Source organism: Anguilla rostrata, chromosome 10 (assembly GCF_018555375.3).
Source record: "Anguilla rostrata isolate EN2019 chromosome 10, ASM1855537v3, whole genome shotgun sequence".
NCBI classification, from domain to species: domain Eukaryota; kingdom Metazoa; phylum Chordata; class Actinopteri; order Anguilliformes; family Anguillidae; genus Anguilla; species Anguilla rostrata.
The window spans coordinates 6,166,563-6,192,696 of record NC_057942.1 but is presented as its reverse complement, the minus strand read 5'-3'; the positions used below and the strand labels follow the sequence as shown (position 1 = coordinate 6,192,696).

Genomic DNA, 26,134 nt, shown 5'->3' with positions numbered 1-26,134 from the left:
CGGGCCTCAAATTGCCGCCTTCCGACGGCGAGTTAAAGCCCGGGCCGTACGCGACCGGCGAGACCAAAATAACCGAATGACACAAAGCGGGTGGGTGCACATCCGCTGATGAATTACTGTTGGGGGGGGGTGGGGGGGGGGGGGGGGTGGGGGGGTGGTGGGGGAGTGGGATGAGTGGGTGAAAATAGCCAGCACAATGCCACAGGCCTGAGCTTTGGAACAATGGAGGCTTGTGTTTGCCGTTCCCCGACATCGGATGCATCTCAAAACATAACTGTGGTTTTGCCGATTAAATGACGGCCCCCCCCTCCCCCCTCCCCCCCGCACCACCCCCCTGTCTTTTATTTCGTAAGTGGCACACAACAGGGGAAGAATGCGGTGGGCAGGCGGGCATCGATTAACGCCTGTTTTTGTTGCTGCGCGCGCGTTTTATCAGAGATCTTAAAGTGGCGGTTATTGTAAGGAAACATTTTTTTTTTTTTTTTGAAAGATCGCACTGTTTAAAAACATCGCCCACACGATGCGCCGCGCGCGAGCGTCCATTAGGCACAGTGAGCCGCCATGTCGCGCATCGCGGCCCACATGCCTCTGGAGTCATCGAGCTTTGATAGTGTTTTATGCAATCATAAGAACCCATATGTGGTATTCTCCAGTAAACACATTAGCACCAATTTTTTTTTTTTAAAGAACTGCTTTCTCTCCCGCTTTTGGCTGTTTGTTTGCTTTTTTTTTTTTTTTAGCTGCATGAGGGCCCAGCAGGTAGCCGGCTGGAATTGGATGTGGAACTCCAAAGGCTCCCTTCGCGCGGGCCTTATCTCTCTCTCTCTGGTCCTTTGCCGCTAATTTTACGAGTGTTAACTTTACGACCTCTCCGTCACAAAAGGAAATGTAAATTAAACCGACTATTACGCTGCCGGTCGAAAGGCCTCTTTGCCGAGAAAATTGCAGGAGCTTGAAAGGAACCTCAGCGTTCAGGGACCCTAAAGTGTTCCTCTCCCCCCCCACCCCCCCCCACCTCTGTATAACAGAATTGTATTGGGGGGGGAGTTTATGATTTGTTGTGGATGTGTCCTGAACCCTCTAATTTTGTGCCTTGAAGTCTAGAGAAGAACAGCAACAGCCACCCTCTCCTCCCACACTGAATGAGATGATGTACTTTACTGTCGGAAATGGATTAATACACTTTGTTTACCCTGTGTACTGAGATTTTACTGTTTTATTTGTTTAAATCAAAAACCCCGACTACTTAAAGAGCGGTAAAATGGTGGATTAATAACGGTATGCAGATGGAATAATTTGCAATAGAAATGACAGCTTGGCAGTTATTAGTTCAAATGCAGATCACTGGAGAGTTTTGATGGTTTTATATATATTTTTAAAACCGGTGTTTCTGAATAGGTCAAGCAGACAAGTCCCCAGGAAGTTACTGTCTGGGCTATTAAAGGGAGAAAGCGAATTGAGTAAACAATAAGTCCAACCTGGTTGATTTGATTACCCGCTGTATATAGGTACATTATTGAGCTGTAATCTTGTTTTTATGTGACTCATCACTGCGATGTGGGTTATTATAATTGCATTTATGTCAGGTCCCCCTTGAAAAAGATCTCAATGGGGTTTAAAAAAATAAAAAAATAAATAATAATAAAATCTGGCAAAACTCATTTCCGGGAGGCATATGAGGGCGTTTAACATTGTCACTGGGGAGACAGTGATTTGGTGCAGTGTGGGAGATGGGGGGGGGTGGCGATGAACCAGCTAATCTTTTTTTGCGTTTTCAATAAAAAAAAATGGGAGGTATTCCGGAAGAGCAAGCGGTTTTGTGCGTGGTTTGCGGATATGTGGGATCCTTGTGCTTTATGGGCTGGCGTTTGTCACTGTGACTCCGCAGTCCTCTCCTTAAATAACTCTGTGAGTGTTTCAAAGTTTTCAGTGTCCGGCTGCCCCTCTTCCTGTCAATGAGACTCCGAGTTGAAAGAAAGTGGGCGTGTCTTAAAACACAGCTGCTTGTTGTTCTGACATTCTTGGACTCATCATTTCCATCTTTCTCAAGGGGTCAAACTCCCCAGTAGAGGATCCTTATGTGTGGGGGGGGGGGGGTGGGGGTGGGTATAGGATGATTCCAAGTGCCCTGACTGACAAGGGGCCCTCAAAAAACTGTGCTGTGAATGTGCAGGGAAAGGGTGGTCTGGGGTGGTGGGGCCCAACATTACATTTTTTAATGGGGCCCAAAATCCTTGGTGGTGCCCCTCCTCCAAAGTTTTTTTTTTTTTCAATGAGGTGTATCTGTATTGCTTTATATTTCTACATTCCCCTGTAGGGACTTTCAGAAAGACATGTCTTTTTTCTTTGTCCTGTCATTGAAATATCTTTATTTGATGAATCAGACTGCATCAATCAAGTCAAACTGTAATTTTTACACCGGATGGGAGCTTAGGGCATTTCTTTTGTTTTGTCCTGTAATCTTACTTAAAGAGGAAAGACATCAGAAGTACAACATTTTGGCAACATGCGTTCACTTGTTTTTTTGGCAGCATGACTACTTAAGTCTCTTTTTGTTAATGTGAGAAAAAAAAAAATTAATACCGGAATGAAATTCACTGGAATGACGGTAAAACGAGAAACAGCCGTGCATTATGGGTGCTACTGAACGGTTTGGCGAGGAGTCGCCCAGACTGGAAGGTGTTTTGGCGGGGGCAGGGGCATGGGTGGTTAGGTGTTATTTTTTATTTTTAGGCTCCGATGGACTCCCTGCCGATACTTTGGTGTCAGTTGGGCTACTGCAAGGAAGCATGGGGCAACTGACTGGGGCAACTGACACAAGAGGAGGAGGATGATGAAGGCACCAAAGACTGCTGAAATGAGATGGGGGGAGGGCGGGGGGGGTGGGGGGTGGGGGCAGGTGGTTCATCTGGGTCTATCGCCAGAATCGCTCAGGGCTTCAGCATTGGAAGCCTTCAGTTCTCAATTGTCATCTCCCCTGTCTTGCCTGGAGGCTTAGCTATCGCTTAGCATTAGCGGGTGGCACCTTCGCAGCTAACAGCAACTGGAATCCGGTGCTTGGCGTCGCGGCGCGTAGCGTGACTAATTCAGCGCGATTAGCCTCGGAGGGGGATGCGGCTGAGAAAGGAGCAACTGACACGTTGATTGCTGCGTGCCACGCCGACGGAGGCCATTTTGTGCCACTATCACTTTTCGCGTCCAGTGCCAGCCGTTTGTTCCGGTAGCCTGGGGGATGGTGGGGGTGGGGTTGGGGTGGGGGGCCTTTCGCACAGGTGAACGAGAAACCGGAACGATCCGGACCGGACCGGTTTGCGGTCCCCGAAGTGAAGACGTAATCGTTTCGGACGTATCGGCTCTTGTTGGCGCCGAGCCAGGCCACCGTAGGGGACGTGGCGGCTTAAGCTGTCATTATCTCTGTTATTATCTTATTAAGTGCCCGTTTAAGAAATTTAACGCTTCATGAGATTTAGAACTCCTAGACTGAGTTTTCTGTGTGGAGATGTGTAATGATTCTCACTTTTGCTCACTTTTGTCCAAGCAAAGCGTTGCACGGAGACAATATATGGAGAAAGTCTTTTGAAAATAGAACGAGTCTCGAGTTTTAGCCAGTTATCAAACTCAAATGGTGCTTATTTACCCCACGTCCACTACCTGAGGGGTTGGTAAAACTCCACCACCAGTGAAGGAGGTAAAAAAAAAAAAAAAAGTTAAAAAAAAAAAAAATTACAAAAATATGTTTGTTAAAAACTCAACAGCAACTTGAGTAACTCTTGATCAGCTGTACAAACAAAGGATCTCTTGTGCCCTAGAGGCAAAGACCTGACTGTTTATACAGGACTGGTGCCGTTAATGAGGTGCAGCACAATGAGCGAAACACACGTTTGCTGTCACCCCCTCAACTTCTCATCGATTTTTTTTTCTGGCTTCTCTTCCACCGGTTTTATGGCTTCGCTCCATTAGGTTCCTGTAAAAGCATGGGAAACATTAGCTTATCTGAAGGGGATTTTTAAAGCAAGGTCGTTTACATTGACTGCAAATTAGGTTCAAAGGCACTATCTTTGTTTGATGCAGATGTTATTGTTTGTCAGGAAAAAAATAACAAAACAGGACATTCCCTGGCCTTCATTTGTTGGTTGTCTGGATAGTTTTTTTTAATCAAGAGACTTGTAAACACGTTTAATTGGCATAAACTCAGCCACACATTTTGTCTATGTGATATTTAATTGCTGAACATGCGCACAACCCTTACCCAATTAGCGCCCTTCGAAAGTAGCTCAGTGCGCGCTGAGTTTGGTGGAACTGGCAAAAATGAGTGCCTCTGTGTTTTCTTCCTGAGAGCTTTTGAATTTTTACAATCACAGCACCGCAAAAGATGGGGCCTGGCAGTGGGAAAAGAAGAAATCTATCATGTTTTGCTTTTTGAACATGCTTTCCATATCTATTCCCTGTCAGAAACTATTTTTTGCTATTTTGACAGGAGATGAAAGGAACTGGGACCAAAACAGTTGAGCCTCAGTCGGTTCTTCTCCGAGCCAGTCTCTGCACGTAATAGTTTTGAGCATGAAAACTACCCACAAGGTAGTTCGGCATCAAGAAACCTTTTTGCTGTTACCCCCAAATGCATGCGCTCCCAGAAGAAAAGGGCTCTGTAGCTTGTCTCTATTGGGGAAGTTTTCTAAAGTTCATTGTGGATATTTAACCCACTGTGGTTAGGTGTGAAAAGTGTCAAAGCTCTCAGATTTATCCATTTTGCCCGATAAAGAACGCTTGAACTAGGAGACAGTAAGGAGCCGTTTGGAGACCTTTCTTAAGAGAGTGTGAGCAAGTACTTAGTTTTGGCTTCCTGGCGAAACTGTCTGTTGAAAGTGCCGTAGGGTAGCATGACACGACTCTGGGCAGTAGCCTTTTGTTTGCTTGCTTGTTTGTTTTTGTTCTGTAGGGATCACATGACCACAGGCCTCTTCTCCCGATTTCCATGCTACGCGGGAACGTTTGAAGCTGTAACGTGGAAACAATTAACAGCAGTCCCGGCTCGTGTAATTACCAGGGTTAGGAAGTCTTGGTGAATAAACCACTTTGCTTCTTTTTTCTTTCTTCTTTTTTTAGCGTTTCTTAAAAATGTGCGATTGGGGGGTGGCTGGAGGGTGGAAGCTTGCCCTCATGCCTCCTATTTTTGGATCGGGACTTCCCGGGGCTGTAATGCGGTGGCAGTTGTGTTTCAAATCAGGGTTTCTGATTGGCCCTGCCGTGGCGACGGAGTGGAGTGATCGGCGAACAGCGCAAAAGCACCTGGCACCTGACTGGCAGCGCCTCAGCACCCCTCCCTGCGAGCGACCCTTTGAGGGGAAACCCCCGAGATCTGCTGATCTTTTAATGGGTCTTTGTCATCGTGGTCATCACAACCACACACCCCCCCCCACCATCTAAGACTTCCAACCACTGCCACACCACAAGAACATTTTTTCCTTTTGCTTTTTTAAAAATTTCTCGGACCACATCTGTTTTCGGCTTTAGCAAAACACAGGCGGCCCATAACCCCCTTCTTTTTCTATTTTTCCTTTTTTTTCTTTTTCTTCTTCTTCTTCTTTTACCTCAACTTCCTCTTCGCCACAAGCCCCGTTGCCTAACTGTGCCACAGGGCAGAGGAGGCTGCCAGAACGCGGTGTGTGCGCAAGCCATAACAGAGCGCTTTGCAGTATTTAGGGATGAGTAAACATTTGCCGAAAGTCGCGGAGCCGTCCTTTTGATCTGTGATCTGTTGCGCTGAGCCGGAGCGACCCGCGCGGAAGTCACCCGATCTGCTTCTTCTGCGCGGTGGCCCTGCGCGTTTTTTCGAGTGCCGTGTCGCGAGGGCTGTTCTGCGAGAAAATAAAAACAGGCGAAAACAGTGGCGGGCATTTATGATTGGGTCACGCGCGGGGGCCATTTCCGTAGCGCGTGCTTATTGCTTCTCCTTTCGGCCGAACCTTTTTTTTTTCCTGCAGTCCGTTTACAAGCGATTCTGAACTTACCGGTTTTCCGTAAAAACCGAGCACAAAATAACAAAGCGTTCGTTTGTGCTACTGGGCATGTGTAAGGGAGGGTATTTATAATTTCAGAAAGCAGGCAACCACAGTTCTCTGTGAAGGACACGAGTTCCACTCGCGTCACGAGCGTTTGGCACAGCAAACAGAGCAGTCTGAGGTTACCCAGAACACCCCCGCGATTGCTCAAGGAGCGGTGTGAGTCATAGGCCGCATCGTGACTTTCTGCCCCCCCCCCAAACGTCCCGATTAAACATTCTCTTTTGATGCATGACTGCCCTTCAATTGTCCTGAGTGTACCGTGACACAACAAGCGTGTTTGCATTATTCAAAATGGCTCTGCCCCGAAGAGCGGCGTTTGGGTTTTGCACGCAGGGCAGGCTGAGCGACCTCGGAGAGCGCCCGACACGCTTCGCAGTGCCATTAGTCCGCATCGCTCCTTCGCAGAGTCGCATTTTGAGCGCGCCCATCACCGCTCCCCCGACGTGCCTTTCAGCGTTGTGGCGGACTTAAATCGCTAAAAGAGAAGAGCCGTTTTTTAAAGTGAAGCCGAGCGCCACCGTAATCACGGGAATTCAATACCGCCTCCTCACCAGCGGTGTCCCCAGCGGTGTCAGTGAGGAACGGCTCAGGGGAAGAAGAAAAAAAACAGAGAAGAAGAATGCCTAAGTGACTTTCATTAAAATCTTAAAGGACTCTCTCTCTTGGCGGGAAATTGATTGAGCGGTCAAAACCGCTAAAGGTACTGAGTAAAATGAAATGTTAGTACCATAGAGCCCCAAAGGGAGTCAGAGTGGTTACCTCACAGGGTCAGGTAAAGAGCTCTGTGGTTATTTTTAAAGCATTGTGGGTAGGGGGGGCTACTTCCTTTCAAACACAAGTAAGAACTGGAATTCCCTCTTCAGTAAAAACAAAAGCATCATCGTAAAACTGGCAGAATAATCTATTGGGCAACATTTCAGAAACTATCGTGCGCTATTTTCTTCTTTGTCAATAACAGGGCACATCCATGTGTTTAGCAGACGTGAAAATGAACGTCTCAAGAAAATCAGGATTGACCTGCCACCAAGATAACAGGTCTGCCTGACTCTGACAAAGGCTGGTACTGAGATGTGCTGGATGTTAAAGACACTGTCCTCATGGCTCATGGTGAAGGAAATATAAGACATATAAAAAACAAGAAAAACACAACTGCCAGTCTGTCAGAAAATTTGCAGAGAGCCTGGTAGAGACAGAGACAGTGTCTCTCGTCCCAGTCCGAAATTTCGGTGAGTTTCTGATTTATGTTGTAATGAAGGCTGGGAAGTGAAAACAGAGTGTACTCTACCAAAGGTACTTCCCCTCCCCCAAGAAAAATCTGGAGTTGTAAGAGGCATGGGGAATCGTATGGGAAGGCCTGGAAGCCTTGCTTAATTAGATTTAACTGCGGCTTCCTTTGAGTCCGCTTGGCTTTCATTTTCTCCTCCTCCCCTGTTTGGACATGGCAGAGACCAGGCAGGCATCGGTGCCAGGCATGTGGCCCTGTCCCCTGTACCCAACAACCGAGCACTCACAGATAAATCACTATTTTTATTTATTTATCCTAAGGTCCGCCCAGTAATTGTTGTCCTTGTCTGTTTCGCAGTAGTTTTTCACGGACTGGAGGATAAGGGTTTGGAGAATACAGGCAGCTCCGGGTCCTTTTTAAGCCGGGAAGGCTAATTGGCGGTCGCGCGACTGCGTACGCCGCCTGAACCGCGACGCGGCCGCTGCTCCCTTCTAGCGCCCAAAGGCTTCCCGCTAACGAGCGGCTCGAAGCTGTCGCCGCGGTAGCCGGTCCCCGGGGGGCGAAGTTTAAAAGGGCTTTTTCTTCTGAGGCATGGGGGGGCTTAGACGCAAAGCAGGTTTGAGTCAGCCTCCCCCCCGGACACGGGCTGGCGGGCTGGCGGGCTCCCGGAGGAGCCGAATGTTTCCCTTCCGAGGACTCGCACGCGAGAAAACGGCGGGATGAATCCGCCCCGGCGCGAGCACGCGTGCTCAGGTGTGCGAAACTGCCGAATTAACGCCGGCCTGGTGCGGTGAGAAAGGGCGCTGCGCAGGTAAGCGGCGGTTACTCGAAGGGGGAATTCAAAGAATGGCCTTGAGTAAACCCCTCGCTTTTTATATTAACGGCTTTAACCGGACGAAAAGTAAATTTGAGTAAATATTCGCGGCTTTAGCGCCGGGGTTAAAAACCAGAAGTTTCCGTTTAGGACGACTCGACCGTGTACGGACCTGCTTCCTGAAAAGTACGCATTATGAAAAGGGTCACGGTTTTTTTTTTCGAGCAGGTAGTTCTGCTTTGTGAAAGCTGATCTCCGGCAGAGCGAGGGCGACCGCGACCAGACCGTGTCTGCTGTGGCCTCGTCTGAGCCGAACAGCGTATATCAGCCGGCTTCGGTTGTTTTTGACACTTGAAACGACTATTTTTTTGTTTTTTTTTGTTTCGCAGAGGAATGTAATGAGACGTTGGAATCCGCGAGAGAGAGACGAACTGTTTTTGATTTAGCGTACAATATGTTGCTTTTTGTGTTGTGGAAAAAAAAATACGGGCCTATCTCTTCCTGATTAAGTTTTGGGATTCTTCAAAGGGGGGAGGCAGCTGAGAGGCTTCGGGATATACAGTTACTCGACAGGCTAACCTGTAATCTGATTGTGGGAGATAGAAGACAGGCCCGTTTTTGGATAAGGAGAACCCTCTGCTGAGCAGAGACCTCTGACAGGGCTCAAAGCCATTCTTTGCCCTACTCAAAAAAAAACACATACCCCCCGCTGAAGTTATTTGGAAGATACTGAGCGTGCTCTTCAGATGCTGCCCTGAACTGTTTAATTCTCTTCTGTCTCGACTTATCAAAATTGGTTTTCTTTTGTTTTTGCTTTTTCATTTTGTTTGAGGAACCCCGGGGGGAAGGCTGTCGGTTCTGCGGATGGCGGTCATTCGCATGGTTAATATTCATGGCAAATGCAAATTGTTCCCTTTTTTTTGTTTTGTTCTTCGCCTGGTGTTTTTCTTTTTGTGAAATCAAGCGACAACGCCGGTGGACAGGAATTGAAGCAGTGCTGATCATTTCCTTTGTCATGTGCAGCATCACCAAGAATTTAGGCACTGGCAGACAGTGTGAATATATTAAATAGTGAATATTTGATGTTGATATATTAATGTGGCTGTTTTCTGTAATCCTTGTGGTTGCAAAGTCCCCAGATCACTCTGTTGCTTTTACAAAGGTTTTCTCGACAAAGCTGTTTTTCAGAATGTTTTGGCGTTCCTCACGGGACCATTCTTGGAACTGTTGGAAATGTTCTTGTTTAGTCAGTAACAATATTAGAGCCCCTCCCCCCCCTCATTCCCAGATTACTGAGCGATTCTTTTTTTTTTTTTCTTCAGAATGTTACACAGCCAATGGGAAGGATTACAGAGGCCGCCAGAACCAGACCTGTCTTCTGGGCGGGAAGCCCTGCCTTTTCTGGAACGAAACCTTCCAGCACCCGTACAACACCCTCAAGTACCCTAATGGAGAAGGAGGACTGGGCTCCCACAACTACTGCAGGTTAGAATACAGCCCTACTCTGCCGTTTTCTGTGTTAATGGAGGGCTTGCTGGGTGGTGGGAATCCCAAATGTGTAACTAATGTCCTTCCCACGGGCAGTTGTATCAACATGCAATTGTACATCTTGCGACAGTGTAAATCATCGATTGGGCATCATTGCATCCCCAATACCATATACGTACCTGTGATTCATTACTAAGAGGACATTAATGTACATATGAATTTATATATGTACAATTATCTGACTTTTTTTTACACTGACCGAAACAGAAGATCATGGTGATGAGAAATGTTTACTGTTGCAAGTAGTGTGGCGCTGTTCGCTGTAGAAAACATGGAGGGTGATTTAAATGTCAATATTTGACGAGGCTTCCTCATAAAGACTGTCTAGACTTGTAGAAAAAGTTTTTTTTTGTCAGGTTGGAGGTTGGAGATTCTTTAGGCTTGAAGTTTTGAAGTACAGACATGCACTTTCATTTCATCCCTCTGTTCCTTGCTGCTCAGCCACTCGTGATGAGAAACTAGTTACGCGTGAAAGTTTTCCTGGAGCCAAACTCTTCCATGTCACTTCCTCCCAATTCCTATTAAACCCCAAGACTTGTCTTGCCACCGCACTTGCCAGGAGAGATGACTTTCCGCGTCCTGAACTTTTACCCCCTCAATCTTTCTGCTTCGGCAGTGCGGATTTAAACACACGGTGTCACAGCAATTAAGTTCGGGGGAGTCACCAGGAGTAACTGCCAAAGTTATGACACGAACACATTAATAACCAAAATGTTCATTATTGCTCCTCCACAAAGTTTGTCCCCCTTAGCATAAATTTCTGAAGACTCTGTCGTAAATTTGAGAAAGAGCGCTTTGAAGATGTGGCCTTCTTGGATGACTGTCCTGCCACAGTTGATAAAGCAGGGAAACCTTGACTGGGGACCACAATGCTAATAAAAATTGTGATTCACAGGAAGGGAAGCGATACAGAACTGTTCCTCTACAATTCCTTTTAGGGGTTATCTTAATCCAAAGGGTTCTGTGCAAAAAAAAACATGCTTGGGGATGTTAACAGTTTAGGGCAACGTTTCTTGAACTGTGGGTCGGGACCCAAAACGAGTTGCGGGAGTATATGAGGTCGGTCCCAGGATGAATCTGTGGTCCACTAGCCTGTGCTGGTGTGTGTATTTGATGGGTCGCTGAAAGGTACTAAATTTCTCATTTGGGTCCCAGTAAATAAAGTGTTTCCGATTTGGGTCTCAATATTAAAAAGTTTAAGAGCCGGTGATTTAGGGAGTATGTTCTGTGGATGCCTCTATCAGGTTTCCTAACTGCATAAATATTAAACTTAATAGGTGCACAACTAAATTTACCTGAGCAAATTAGAGACTAACCAAGAAGCTTGTTGATATTCAACGAAGTAAATTTTTAAAAATGAATTTATCGTTCGATTTTTGTTTGGTTACACTGCTGAGCGGGACAGACTGCGACACTGACATTAAAATGAATGTGAGGTTTTTTCGAAAATAAAAATATGTGAAACATTTTTTTCTGGGGGCCGGGGATAAAAGCGCAGTGCGGTTTGATTGATCCTGTGCCTTGCTCGCTCATCAGCATAAGTGCGGTGTCTGTCAGCTTCTTGGCGGGAGGGAATGCGAAGATGAGAGATGCCGTCTGTGTGTACCTCTTACGCTTTGTTATCATTACCTTGATTCTTCCTGCCTGGTATTTTCCATGCTGTTCAGAGGAGGGGGTGGTGATGGGCGGAGTTGTTTTTGTGTGCGTGTGTGTGTGAGTATGTGTGTGCGTGTGTGTATGTATGTGTGTGCGTGTGTGTGTGTGTGTGAGTATGTGTGTGTGTGTGTGTGTGTATGTGTGTGCGTGTGTGTGAGTGCATGTGTGTGTGTGTGTGTGCGCCTGCATGCATATGGGTGTGTGTGTGTCTGTATGTGTGTGTGTGTGTGCGTGCCTGCATGTGTGTGTGTGTGTGTATGTGTCTGTGTGTATGTGTGTGTGTGTGTGTGCATGTGTTCTGCATGTTTGCATGCATGTGTATGTGTGCATTTGCATGTGTGTATGTGTGTTTGTGTGTGCATGCGTGCGTGTCTCCCTCCGCCCCGCCTGTGTCCGTGTGCACTGCGCAGAATGGATGTTTTGGGGAGCGCAGAGGGGTCTGCTCCGCAGACAATGCGGTCGGGCCGAATCGCTGGCTTAGCCTGGCGGAGCCGGGCCGTGTTGACCTTCCGCTCGGGAAGGTCAGGAGACGGGACCCCCGCGCGCTGATATACGGCCTGGGACCGCCCCGCTGAGCGTTCCCACCGCAGGTTACTCCGCCCCCTCACCCCCGCAGAGCTGCCCGCCGTTCTGCCGTCTCTCCAGCGTCTTACGTCGCTCAAACCAATCCTAATAAAAATAGTAATAATGATAATAATAATAGTAATAATTGTATCATTTGTAGCTCATAGTGCCTTGCAGAGCTTAAGATGTATGGGGCTGGAACATAAGCTGGTCGTACACAGAAACAGAGTGTACGTTTAAAACAGAACAAGGACAGGAGCTCACCGTGCAGGAGACGGCTAGTTTGCCTAATCTGGCTGGATTTGTTGGAAGGATGGCCTTTCCCCCCTGTGGGACTTACAGTGCGATCCCCGCCTTTTTAAACTGCGCCCCTCTGCTCCTGTAGATGAGCGTTATCTTTGAGCCTGGATTTGATTTGATTTGTGTGGGAGCCCAGAGAGCCCGGAGAAAGTCGGATGTACCCAGTGTAAATCTGCCACCTGTGGGTCGTTTTGGGGATCTCCAGAAGAAATGGAATACGCTGCAATATGTTTTAAATATATCAAAAATGTGCAGTATTTCACAGCAGTGCAATGTGTTGCAATACATAAAAGGGTAAATACAGTACATATTTGCCCGTGTATTCACACGCACGCACACACACACACATCTTTAGAGTATATTCCATTCTGTTAGGACTGTCAGGCCTTCTGCAGTCACCAGTGAAACAGCACACCCCCCTCAAGGCCTGTACTTCTGCTCTGGGGCACTGCTCATAATGTTCTGTGGGTATATGATCAGAAGACACCTGTTAGTGTGTAATACCTGACATCCCCGCAGCGCTGGATCAGTGCAGTAACAGAGAGCTGCTGGATCTTAGTTAAATCTGAAGAGGCCCTTTTTTTCCAGCCTGGTGTGAACGGTCAGCGGGGAATCACAAGCATTAGTGCAGAGCTTATTCCCCCCCCCCCCCCCCCACCCCCACCCCGTTCCGATTCAGGCGGTCAGCGGGGATTTTCGAACCCGGGAATTGGCCTGGATCCAGGCGCAGGTGGACGCTTTTCAGGCCAGAAGCCTGCAGTGCCTTTACAGCCGTTTACTGCCAGGATCGGATGTGGAGGAGAGGGAGGGAGGGAGAGACGGAGGGAGGGAGAGATGGAGGGGTGGAGGGAGGGGTGTTTTTCGGGCCAGAGGAGGGGTTATTAAACTCCGTGTCCCCATTGTTGGTTTTCCATGCGCTGTCTCACTTTAAAGGAAAGACTGGCAGTATGCAGAAAGGCCTAATAGCCTTCATATTTCATCTTTATTACGCCCAATAAAATACTCCACTGAAAAGCATGGAGGAATTGTGGCTCAGTGGGGGAGCGGGGGTTGGGGGGAGTAAAGATCGCATTAAACCCCCAGATAGGAAGCCGAGCTTTCTGTAGAGGCAGGGGACCTCGACCCCCAATTAAACTGCACCGTCTTCCTCGTGCGCCTCACCTGAAATATGACCTGCAGCATTCTGAAAGGGCAACATACTGCTACCGTGTGGGATTTTCTACTTCTTCTTTTTTTTTATTTTCTTTTTTTTTTTTTACCAGTTTCGAATTACATTTTTAAATTACAAAAAAAAAAAAAACACCACCAGAAGCCACAAAGGTAATGACATGAGTGACATTTTTAATTACGGATCACTGGAAAACCACAGAGGCAGTAACAGCGAGTGAAAAAAATCCCCGTGTGTTTATTGGCAATGTAGTCAGGACCAAGGTTAACATGGATCAGTTGAGGGAGAGAGAGACAGAGAGAGAGAGAGAGTTGAACTTAACATAAAGTGTATTCAATAGTTTCCTATTTTTGGGCAGTGTGACTGAATTGTGTCTGCCTTCAAAGGATAGGTTTGATTGATTTGATTGACAGACAGATACCATTCACATTCTTCAAACACCTCCAGTGATTGCTGGTGACACATATAGGTAAGCCTAATAATGCATGGCACGTTTGCTGTAATGTGATCCTGTGGCTCTGTTGTCACATATAAATGTAAAATTAAGCAGTGGGGGGGGGGGAAGCAGGAGAAATGATATTGGATTTCAGTCATTTCAGCAGTGCTTGGGTAGACGAATGCCACTATGTTTCATTCGCGTTGTTGTTTGTGGGGGAATTCATTTGCGTCTAAGCAATTCCGGTTTTCAGTTGAACTTCATATGTAATTGTCAGCTGGCCAATATTTGTGAACTCATTATTTCTGTTTATTCAAAATTGAACCGTATCTTTCAATCTTATTTTGTTCCATGTGACTGACATATGTTATTCTGGTTGACGTTCTTTAATATCAGGCCTGCTGTATGAAGCTTATAGTCATTAACGTTCTGTCTCCAAAATGGACAGGTATATTATCCATACTAATCTTCATTTAATTAATGTTGCACTAAGGTTTCAGTTCTCCTAATCCGCATAGTCTGTAGTGAAACTTTGATAAGGGTTCACTCTTCTCTAATGGATGATGTGATCATTTCATTCTCTACTGGCCCCAGAGTCTGAATTCTGGGCAAGATTTTGAAAATGATCACACTGTCATCTGGCTCAGCTCATTTTGGCCGGGGTGTTTTTTTAAATGTCCCATTCAGGGTCCTCTTAATGAAAGTCAGAAGGCCTATGTGCAAGTCTTTGGAAAGCACAGGATTGGCTGCTTGTTTTTTCTCTTCTGTGTACATTTTAAGATTTCATAATCTGGGACTTTTGTAGCTTCTTCCGTGCCAGAATCTTTTAATTTAATCATAAATTTTATGATTAGGCCAGTCTGAAAATGGCTTATTTAAGATGTTGGAAAGAGCCAGTTGGACAGATGCTTTTGTCTGATGTAGACTCAGGGAGTCTGCTGTTCCTCGCGCAGACATGCCGATGTCGATCGTCGAGCTCGCCGGCGTACGCGCCCGGGAGGTGAAAGGGGGGCGAACGGGGCCAGCGGGCGACGACGACGCGGGAACGTTCCCACGGCGACCGCGTTTCGGACCTCGACGGTCCACAAATCCGCTCGCTCCCGCGGTTGTCTCTGCTCGCTCTCGCTACTGTCTGTCCTCTCTCTCACGCACCTCCAGAGATGGCCTCGCAATTGCTCCCAGTCCTCCTCTTCCTCCAACCTGTATTAACAGACCGCCCCCCCCACCCCCCCCCCAAAAAAAGATTGTCTTCTCCGGTAGCGCTCACGTTAAATCTCCCCGTTAACCTGAACCTGCTCCTGTCGTTCCCCTGATACAAAACGTCTCCCAACACCCTTTCCTTTTTATTTTTTTTAGGGGCTGCCTCCCCTTTCATCCGTGCGTGCCTCTCCGCTCCGCCATTATGCGGTGTTCCGCCGGTTACAGTAGCGCGTGAAAGCCAAGCCCCCATTGTCACCCAAAACCCGTCATTGACGGGCTAGAGGGGAAAGAGAGGAACCATTTAGTGATCAAAGTCTTTTCTCTCTATTAGATTGCAGTCATTCAACTTCCATTCTATGTTCAGGTTTTTTTTTTTTTTTTTGGTTTTTTTGTTTCCCCCCCCTCCCGGGGGGTAATTATTGCTGTAATGAGGAGATAAATGAACACAGGGGCTCGAGGTGAACGCCCTCCAGGTACCGGTGTCAAATATAGCCGGGCCATCCCCCCCCCCAAAGTGTCTTGTAATGCGTGCATGTTGAGTAACGTTCAGAAATCATCACTTTGCCCTAGTGTACACACTTACACAACTTACAGGGGCTACCCAGTGTTGAGTGAACGGGTGGACGGACCCCTTCTGGAAAGTTCTTTGGCATGTAAGAGCAGATTGTATTCCCTCGTTCCCTCTCAGTTTCCAAACAGTTTGCCTGGAGTATTCAGTCAGTTTTTTTTTTTTTTTTTTTTTTTTACTTTGTGAAAGACAATGCTTGTCTGCAATGACTGCAGTGTGTTGAACTTTTACAGAATGTGCCCCTGAAATTAAAATATTATACAGCATAAAATGATTCGCGCTGAAGGTTTGCCGGGGCAGAGAAACAGCGAAATGTTCACGCTTAGCTTCATTCATTCCGGGATTATGTTTCGCTTTTGCAAAAAAGGCCATTCTTAAAAAAGACATCTGGATCAATGACCCTTTCTATTTAGAAAGAGCGAGGGAGAGAATCTGGAAAGTGTTTTTTGAAAGGAGAAGAAAAGAGATGGAAACACCCATCAAATTCTTCGCGACAAAAGGGGCGAAATGGGATCTGGAGAGGCCGCGGGGAAGTATGGAGGTGCTACATTATATCGCGGCTCGGCAGAGAGGTGGGGCGGGCGGATGTAATGAATTCCTGTAGACTTTAATAACCGACCGGTAGACGGTCCAAGGGAAGATCGTTTCTGGCGGTTTTTGCGGCTTACCTCTGCCAGTCCCCCCGCCCATACCCGCCCCCCCTAACTGAAACGGGGAGCCGCTGGCGGGACTCTCAGATCTTCAGGGGTTAAACGGAGCGGGTGAGGTCAAAGGCGTCCCTGTTTGACAGACGCATTGTTCTTCCCAGGCCCCCCCCCCCCCCCCACCCCCCCGCAGCAGAACAAAGCGTCTCCCAGCTTGATGCGGCTAGTCTTTCTCTGCCCCCCCCCCCCCCCCACCACCCAGGTCCCGTGGTGGCTCTGGCTCAATGAGCCCCTGAAGAGCTGGGAGGAGGTCCCTGTTTAGAGCAAGGGTTTGTGGGAATGGGGGAGGGGTTTGTATGAGACTGACAGCACAGAAAGAACCTTTAATCTTTGCCATTGTTTTTATTGGGTAATAATGTCTTTGGTGTTTTCTTTCTCTTATCTCCCATCTTTCCCCAAACCCCCCCCCCCATCCTCAGGAACCCAGACGGTGACGTTCGGCCTTGGTGCTACATCACAGACCACGACGACGGCATCTACTGGAAGTACTGCGACATTCCCACCTGCCAGAGTGAGTGTCGCTCCTCTTTTCTTTTACCTGCAACACACAACCTCAGCCGAAACGCCGGGGTGGCCAGGCCCACTACATCTTCATTTAAAAAATGGAAGTCCGCTGGTGTTTCTCATGCGGAGTTGTCTTTGGGTGAATTACGGTTCCTTTATATGCCGGTGCTGGAATGTCACCGGGCTGTTACACGGAGGAGAGGAGTCTATCACAATTGCAATTAGGCTTCCTGATGTGTCCGGACGTGCCTGAGCCACACATCAGCTGTCGGGGTGTGCTGTTTCCATGAAAAGCGATACTCGCGCGTATTCGTGTCTGTGTGTGCGTGCGCTGTAGGTGTGTGCATGTGTCTGGGTGGACCCGTGTGTGTGTTTGTGTGTGCATGTGCGTGTGTGTGTGTGTGTGTGTGTGTGTCTGTGTGTGCATCTGTGTGTATGTGTGTCCGTGTGCGTGTATGTGTGTGTGTGTGGGTCTGTGTGTGTGTGCGAGTGTGTGTGTCAGAAGCACTTTCTTCTAGCCCCCTCCATCCTTAAAAAAAAAGGTCCTGTTTTGGTTTTCCAGTCGTGTTTAATTGCCGTCTGGTTTCGGAAAGGGCTTGGATTGCGATCCCACTTTCGGTAATCGGATCAAGTGGCATCGCCTGAGGCTCACGCTCAACTCTGCGCCTGAGTTACTCCTCTGGATGTTTGGTTGTTCATCCGGAGCATTGGGCAGAGCAGGCGCAGGTTGCGCTCACCTACTGGAGTGATCCAGTGCCCTGCAAATTAAGGGCTGTAAGAGAAACCAGGGAGTGGATTCTGAAATGTGATTGGGGCAGAATGGGGTCACATGACATGGTAGGAGTCTTCTAAATGCAGGCAGGCCAGGTGTTGGCAAACAAATCATGTTGAGCACTGCCGCTATCCAACACACCTGTAAATTACAAGAAAACAGGGAAACAGTAGGGAGGGGCACAGTAGACACGGTCACACACAGCATTCTGGGAAGTGTATCCCATCAGCAGTTAGTTGTTCTGGAACTTTGACAGCCACGGTGCTCTTAATGACCGAATATGTTTTTCTATGATTAAGTTTTCTTATTAAAACTTGGCTGGATATGTGTTAAAATCCCTACCTCCTCAAATCTGCACTTTGATAATTGGTGTCCCTTGCAGTTATGTTGTGTCTTGTGCTATTTTAGTGTCTTGTGCTGTATTTAGACTTAATGATTGTTGTTTTTAATGCAACCACGGTAAAGCCAAAGACAAATTTCCAGAAGTGGATAATAAAGTTTTCTAATCTGAATCTAAAAATCTGAAAAAAACATGACACCAAAGTGTATCAGCAAACACAAAACAATTTCTTGCGTACTGTGACTCTACACTGTGAGTATAGAGGGGCCAGTGTATAAGCGTGTGAGACATCTGTGGATGTCAAAATAAAGCGCCTTGTGTTTTTTCGCGCATCATGCGTCTCATGACCTGGCTCAGCCCCTCCCACAGTCCCCTGACGAGCCCTGGTCCACAGCATTGGAACCACTGCCTTGGGCGGGTCACATGACCTTTTGTTAGGTCACATGTCTTACCCACACACGATGCTCTACCAATGGCAGGCCAGAGCAGAGCCTCGGTGGGCTGGTCAGTACCCATCTGGACGTCAGCCAGAGTGTTAATGAGGCTCCCTGCTGGTCAGCCCCCACACACACACACTCCAACTCCCACACTGTCTGTAACCGGAGTTGCGAGTGACCTACTTCGCACAAATGGCCTTTTCACGTCGCCTCTGCGTCCGTGGAGCTCGTCTGAATCGCGGAGGTTAGCTCCAGCCGCCCCCTGTCGCCTCTGCTTTGAGCCTGAAGATCGTAACCGGCGGCGCATGTGCGCCATCCCATTGTCAGGCCCCTGGCTGCTGTGCGCTCGTCGTCGTGGTCGTCTGCCTCCGCAGTGTGACCCCCCGCCCACGTTCAAACTTAGTCTAAAGGTTTGTGTTAGAGATCGGAATGTATTTAACTTACGAAGTCGGTCTCTATCGTGACCGTTGAGCATTCTACCGAGCCAAATTCGCTAAAGTCGAACTATGTAAAGGGTCGTTCTAGATACAGCGGCAACCTGAATTTTTGAAGGGGAGAAAGAAAAAAACACCCAATTCCGGCGAAGAAAAAAACATGAACTCTTCAGAGGGTTAACTCGTCCCGTGGTCGTGTGTCCCGGTTCTAAACGCTTTGAGCGTTCCTTCCTTCCCCACACAATGCAGCCAGCATGCTCCTGTTTCGTCCCCCACAATCGGGAGTGTACTGCGATAGCTAAAAACCCCCCCTGAGCGAGATATCCAGAACACACAACTGTGAAAGCTCGCCTTCTAACCGTTCTTTTTTTTTGGGGGGTTTTGATTTTCTATCAGCTCGCTGGAAGCCGTTGCCAAGCCTGGATTATGCCTCGCGCCTTTGAATTTCGTGCTTGCGACAGGAGGTGCACACCCAGACCTGTCTGGTAATGAGGGACGCCTTTAGTTTGCTCTCGGGCCCGGTGCGCCTCCTGAAAAGACAACCTTCAGAGGCCTGTCATTTCAGGTCATCCTTTCACTGTTACAGAATAGGGCAGGACGAGGCTGAGGAAGAAAAGAGGGCGGGGTCAAGGTGATCACGTTTATTCAAGGCGTTGTCCCAAGAACAGGCAACAATTGAAAACATTTTATGTTGAGTTCAGCTCTTAAGTTCGTCTCTCTCTCTCTGTCTCTCCCCCCTTTTTCCTGTACTCCCCCTCCTCCCTCCTTCTCTTCCTCCCTCCCTCCTGTCTTTGTATGTTTGTTTTTGTTCTGCTGTGGCTTCTCAAGCTTCTGCTCCCATGAGCTAAGGAAAGTTCCATTGGTTAGCAATGGTCTCGCTTTACTGGGTTGTCTCTCATTGGTCAGTTTTGGCTGGTCTGTCCCATCATTCCTAGGTTCCTCCATGTCCCAAGGCCATTGGCTCTATGGCCCTGTGCTGCCTTTAACCCTTTGAAGAGCAGGTTTTTTTTTTTTTTTTTCGGAAAGTCAGTGTTCTAGAACTCCTTTACTTTCAGTTTCCATTCTAATGCTGATTGTTACATCAGCGTTAGAATGTTCAGCTAAGAACATTCTAATTACGTATCTGTGATCTCACACCTTAAAGCGTTAATGGTGCTGTGTCTGGCTCCCTCCTCCAGAGCATGGGGGGGGATCCCTCTGCTGTCGCGGTGTTCCCCCTGTCGCTTTATCGCCTTAGCAACGGCACGGCAACAGTAGTTTCCGCTGGCTTTGGGCACCCGCTGTAGCATGTCACGGCTCCAGCAAGAAAAACAGACCCATGTCCCCTCGCCACAAATCTCAACCGCCAACATCGCACATTCCAACGCGAAACGCGCGCCTTGCTCGCCCCGCCGTGGCCGTACGCGCGGCGCCCCGCGTTCGGAGCGGGTTTTTATCGCGGCCGGAAATTCGCTGCTGGTGTTCTCGGCCCGTCGAGGGCGGACAGGCACCCCACGAGGGACGTTTCAGTTCGCCAGGCTGATTTATTGGGACGCAGTCCCCCACTCTTTGTCTCCCTTTGAAGGGTGCTGGATTGTCTCCCCACCAGGCACCGGCGGGTAATGGGGCGTGAAGAATGCATCCGATAAATCACTGTACCCTCCCCACTCCACTTCGCCCAAAATTACCAAAGGGCCTCGTCAACACCCGGCACAGAATTTACACCAGGATCGCCCTGGACTGCCTGCTTTCTGCTGTGTGTGTGTGTGCGCGCATGCGCGTGCCTGTGTGTGTCTGTCTGTGTGTGTGTTGTTTAGCATATCGGTCCGCGATGATATTAAAATGGCCTGTAACTGAAATTACAACTTCCTCAAAAGTCTCCTCCCCTCCCCATAAAGTTAAAAACAGGGATTTTTAAAGGTTTTATGCGATATTTACATCTATCAAGTCTGGTCAAAGAAACCCCCTACAGTGCCTTCAAGGACCCCATGTTGTAAACACAGGGTCTAAACTAGGGCTGCCCAAACCCTGTTCCTGAAGATTTGACATCCTGCGGGTTTTCACTCCAGCCCTCATTCAACAAAGCACACCTCATTCAACAGCCAGAGATCTCGTCGAGCTGCCAATTGGCAAAATCAGGTGTGCCAAATTTCGGGGTTGAAGTGAAAACCCGCAGGGCGGGACAGGAGGGCCGGGCAGCCCCGGTCTAAACCGCTGGGTTCTCCAGAAGCCGACGCCTGATTGGCGGCTGTCAGGCGCACCTCTGAGTGAACCCTGCGAGGGCGAATCAGACGAGCAGCTGGGCACGAGGGGCCCCCGGGGGCAGGTGAACGAGGAGCCGTCTCTCCCTCTCTCTCCCTCTCTCTCTCCGCCAAATACGGCGGGAAAACCTGCCGCGCTAGTTCGGGGCATTCCATCCCCGTGGAGTCTTTTAAGGTCTCTGCACCACTAAATTACAACTCTCCAACTGTATATTTATGGAGAGAGAGAGAGGGGGGGGGGGGGGAGTGGGGGCGAGGGAAGTGGAAAGAGATTGAGAGAAAGGGTGAGGGAGAGAGCGAGAGAAAGATTGAGAGAGAGAGAGAAAGGCTGAGATAGAAATGTGGGAGGGGGAGAATGGAGAGAGATTGGGAGAGAAAGAGTGAGTGAGTGAGAGGGAAAGATCGAGAGAGTGATGGAGAGAGAGTGAGAGAGAAAGGCTGCGAGTAGGAGTGAGAGAGATTGAGGGAGGGGGAGGCAGAGACGCCTCCGGCACATTCCACACTAGGGTAAAGTGTGGTCTGTTTTCAGGGTGTCTCATCAGTACCTTCCCAGAGCTCCAAGACGTCAGGAAAGCAGCCCTCTCTTTCTCAGTCCTGTCCCAAAAAGTGAAGTCCTCTTGACAAGCCCCCTACTCCAATCTACATGTCTTCCGTTCAGTGAACCATAAGGGTTGTCCATCCACATATCCATCCATTATTTTTACGGTTCAGACAGGTTGAAAGTATATTTTCATTAGACTGTCTGTTTTTTTCTGTTTATTGTGCATTTAATAGGCTGTTGTGGCTTTAATGGACTAATTTCTGGTCAAACATACCTATAATGCTAACACCATGTTGTATCGATCAACTGGGTTATCCTCCAGAGCTGGAAAGTCTAGGGGTCAGAAAGTAGAAGTCCTGCCATGTGTTTCTTCCACCCGTGAACTCAACCAGCTGATTTCATTAATTAGTTCTCCCTCCTGGCTGAAGAATTGTGCTAATTATCAAATCCAAGAGATTGGAACAAAATACTGAGGAGGAGTTTTACTTTCCAAACCTGAACATTTCCCCCCGCTGTTACATTCCTTTTTGCGTGCGCACCTGACCTCTTTTCACTGTGACACACCCTGTGTGCGACGTGTGCCCGGGACCCCAGCTACAGCCGCCGGGACGCCTCGTTGTTTTCTTTCTTTTCCAGAACGTTCTTTGTCGCCGATTGGCAGTCAGGAAAAAAAAAAAGCACATCTGTGTTGCTGTTTCAGGAGCATGTGGCTTCCCTAACCTTTTCCCAGGGGTCCTGGAGGCAGAAGACATTCTGTGTCTGTTGGGGGGCAGGAGGTGGGGGGGGGCATCATGTGATGTGATGCTCAGAGCACCAGACTTTCTGTCTCAGGGTCAAAGGTCAAATGCTGCTGTTCTACCGGGAGCAGAGTGTTCTATTTTATCCTGGTTAGCCTAATACATTAAGTTTGAATGTGACAACGATGGTATATTTTAAGTTGAAAATTTCTCAACAATATATTTTATGTATGTATTTATACACAATTAATAGAATATGTAGAACAATAATGCTTGAAGAAGTAACAGTAGTAGTAGTAGTAGTAGTAGTAGTAACAATAATAGTCATAGTAGTAGTGCAGTAGTTGTGTTGTCGCTGTAATGTTATCTTACTGCCGTGTTGAGACAGTTAAGACAGTAACATAATCTGTTGTCTTGTAGATTAGTTATCTGGTGGATAAATTTGAAAAGCACTCTGTAAAGTAACAGTAATCCTAGTGATGGATAAAAATTGTAAGCGTAACTGAGCTTAACTCTGAGTATCTCGTTACCACTTTATATGACCATTAATTAGATTCATTAATTCGACACGTCAGCCATTTTTCATTTTACCGACTGAGCCCATTTTAAATGGACAGAAATGGACATAAGAGGGTGTGAGGCGGACCCAACAAGGGGCTCAAAACTCGAACACACAAACTTTAGAGGACCCGGCCCGCTCAGAGGCCGTTCATGCAAAAAGCGCGGGGAAACGATAACTATTGAAATAAATACCCTGTCACAACTGCCATCGAGGTACAAGGACCAAAACCGTCAAGGTTGAATGTGGATTGATTTACAGGGGGGTGAGGTTAGTCTCTAGACGCGAACTCATTTCCATTACTGGGCTGTATGCAGACAAGACAAGGCATTTCTTCTGCAAGAAACTGAATTACAGGGGGTATCGGTTGAGCGTGCCAAGCTCGGTCCCCCAGAGGGGCGGTTGTGGGGTGGGGGTGGGGGGGGGTCACTTCGCACCACGGAAAGTCCTCTCCTTGCGAGTGGAACCATTCCCTGTATCACGGGGGGGAGCATTAAATCTCACCGCATGTGACATATGATAACTCCCAGTGACCGAGGGGGGCGTTTGGGGCGTTTGGGGCGTTTGGGGGGGGGGGGCTAAAGGCGCAGACCCTCAGGCTGGACAGATGCTCAGCTCCTGAGCTCCTTTCATCTGCTTGCCCTCTTAGCTGCGGGACGCTCTGCTTGTTAACGTGAGTTTCTGGTGCTGTGTCTCAGTGCAGGGCATCCATTACCTAAATATGGTGCTTGGTCACATGACACACATCCCTTGAGAACAGCAGAAAATTGTTTGAAATATTTGAAATTTTCTTTTTGATGTAGCACTGATGTCTTGGGTGACAAAAACATGTCACAGTGAATATATTTTCAAAAATATCATTTATTTTTATTGACTGTCTTTATTGATTGTAGTCTAGGTTTCTGCACAGGATAATATATGGTTCTTCACATTGAGACCCGCTGCTGATGTCCCCTACAGGGGACAAAATAAATTGCAAGGCTTTAGAAGGTTCATGACTTTTCAGAAGATTCTTAAACATGGAATATTTCAGGTTAAGTGGTCAGTAGAAAGGCCTTTAAATACGAAGAATGCAGAGCTGGGAATTTGGTGAGTGTGGAAAATCTGTGGTGAAGGTAATCAGGGAGCCATTGTTCTAAGATGTCTCCCACACTCCCACTACGCAGAGTTTTTTTTTCTCAGGGTCTGAAGGGAAGTAAACGAATGCGAGGGTATCGCTCAGGCCATGCAGAACAACAGGGAGTCGCATTCCTTACTTTGGCCCTCTCTCTTTGTGAAACATGGTACAGTTCCCCCCATGGGATTCTGGTCCAGCCGTGTTGACACAAAGTCAGTGCCAGTTGACTAGCAGTTAGATTCTCTGGCTTACGGTTTTGAAATTGGGTGGTGGTTCTTATTCCTGGCAGTATCTTGGAGAAGTACACCTCTTTGTTTGCTGCTCTGTAAAACAAGACACAGTTTCTGAGGTTTTTCTGGTTAAGTAACTTTGGCACAAAGCCTAACATGTTGACCAGTGATTCTCTCAAACCTGAAGAATAATTCTGTTTTTCTTTTTTCAACCTGGCTCTTATTTTGCATTATTCCTTGGTGGTTCTGGTAGTATTTTACATACCTGCTTCTTTGTTGAGTTTTTTTTGGTTTTTCAAAGGTTTCTTTTTTTCTCCATGTCAGTAGCTTCACAACAGTGTCTATGGGGCATGTCAAGATGCACGTTAAATTTACCTCACACAAGTCCTGTTTATCTAAACCTCTTATTTGTAAGTGAAAACTAATGTAAAAGTTGAAATTTGCCAAAATAAAAAGTACAAATATTTGAGTTTCCCCATGCATACTCAACCTTCCATACTTCTAGTGTTCTGTGTGCGTAAGTATGGTCACATAACGGCTGTCCCTGGTTGTTTTTCTCCGGCAGTCCAGACTGCTGGATGTATTGCGCTGTGGGTCGCACGTAGACTCAGCACGGCAGAACAGGTTTTGGGCCTCCCAAGGGGCGTCGGCCGTGTTGGGGAGGGGGGGGTGGGGGGGTTGAGCACAGGCCCTGAATCTGATCCCTTTTTAACAAGTCTCACTCACCTGTCAAAGGCCCCGCCCCCTGTGCAGGTGATCTGAGCTGGTTTCTGTCAGACCTCCGTGACCTTTAGCTCCCTGCCCCGAGGGAGGAATTCCTCCTCCTGTTTACGCGCGGGTACAAGCGGGCGGTACGGTGAGGTCCCCTCGAAGGGGAAGGCGGATCGGGGGGGGGGGGGGACACCAGAGGGATGCTGGGAAAAGGGCCCTGTCACGTTTCGGGCTGTTGTCGTGTGCGACGGTGAACCTTGCCGCTCGCGAGTTGCGATTGGCCACGTGAACGCGAGCATCGGCGAGGGCCTCCTCTCTCCGGGCGCACTCTGCGCGCGTGTTTTCGCAGAAGGCTCTGGATTCCTGCCACGTCCGACATTCTTGCGCAAGTTTACTGCGAGGCTGAAGTGCCGTGCTATGACAGTGGCAGGCAAGTATGCCTGTTAAATGGCATCAATGGAGGCAAGAATTCGGACCTCTGCTGGAAGCAATAACAGAAAAAAATATGGTATAGTTTACTCCCAATTCTTCTTCTGGTAATCCTTAACTCCTTAAGGAGAATTATGATCAGTGTGGACCCATTTGGAGCATTGTGCTTATAAGAACCAATTGGCCCTGCGGAAATGTAGTTTTTGATAGTTAGCTATAATTGGAAGTGAGCTGTTGCAGGGTTGCGCATAGGTTGCTTGTCACTACTTACCTACTCAAATCCTTACAAGGGGGATTGTCTTTGCCATATTTTCACAACAGTGTTGAGGGAGGAGGGTTGACTGTAGAAAACTGAGAGGACACAGGATCTACTGTCTACGGCGTCTGTGTTGGTCCATACTGGAGCTTTGAAGCATGAAGGAGAGTATCCCAGATAGGAAGCGACTCCGGACCAGATCTGGGCCAGTTTTCACCCGGCTGAGCTGACTTCTGACCAGAATCGGCACAGATCTGGCTAACGGGATCGCTTGCGATATCTGGATGACCGTACCAAGCAGTGGGCCAGCTGAGGAACCAGGCAGCCTTTCGATCACAGCGGTGGCACAGAGCTGTTTGTTTGCACCCCCACCCCCCCATTTCCATTGTCAGGGAAAGTGCTGGGGCGTCCACGAGGCTGTGCGTCCGTGGGACGAACATTTAAACGAATTAGCTCTACCCCGCCGGGTCGGGCGCCTGTCGAGCGAGGGCGAGGTTCCTACCGTATCCCAACCCCCAAACCCGTGTTCCTCCGCTTCACCCTAAAACATGACAGCGCTACCAAAACCTTATCATTTTT

The 26,134-nt window shown here is 48.0% G+C and overlaps 1 protein-coding gene across 1 annotated transcript in view; it reads left to right on the top strand.

The window, feature by feature from the left end:
• Positions 1-26,134, top strand: part of kremen1 (kringle containing transmembrane protein 1) — a 56,693-nt gene that overhangs the window by 16,261 nt on the left and 14,298 nt on the right. The window contains exons 2-3 of the mRNA XM_064353693.1: positions 9,427-9,589; positions 16,668-16,759. Of these exons, the coding sequence (XP_064209763.1) occupies positions 9,427-9,589; positions 16,668-16,759 (255 nt within the window). The remainder of the gene's footprint in view (positions 1-9,426; positions 9,590-16,667; positions 16,760-26,134) is intronic.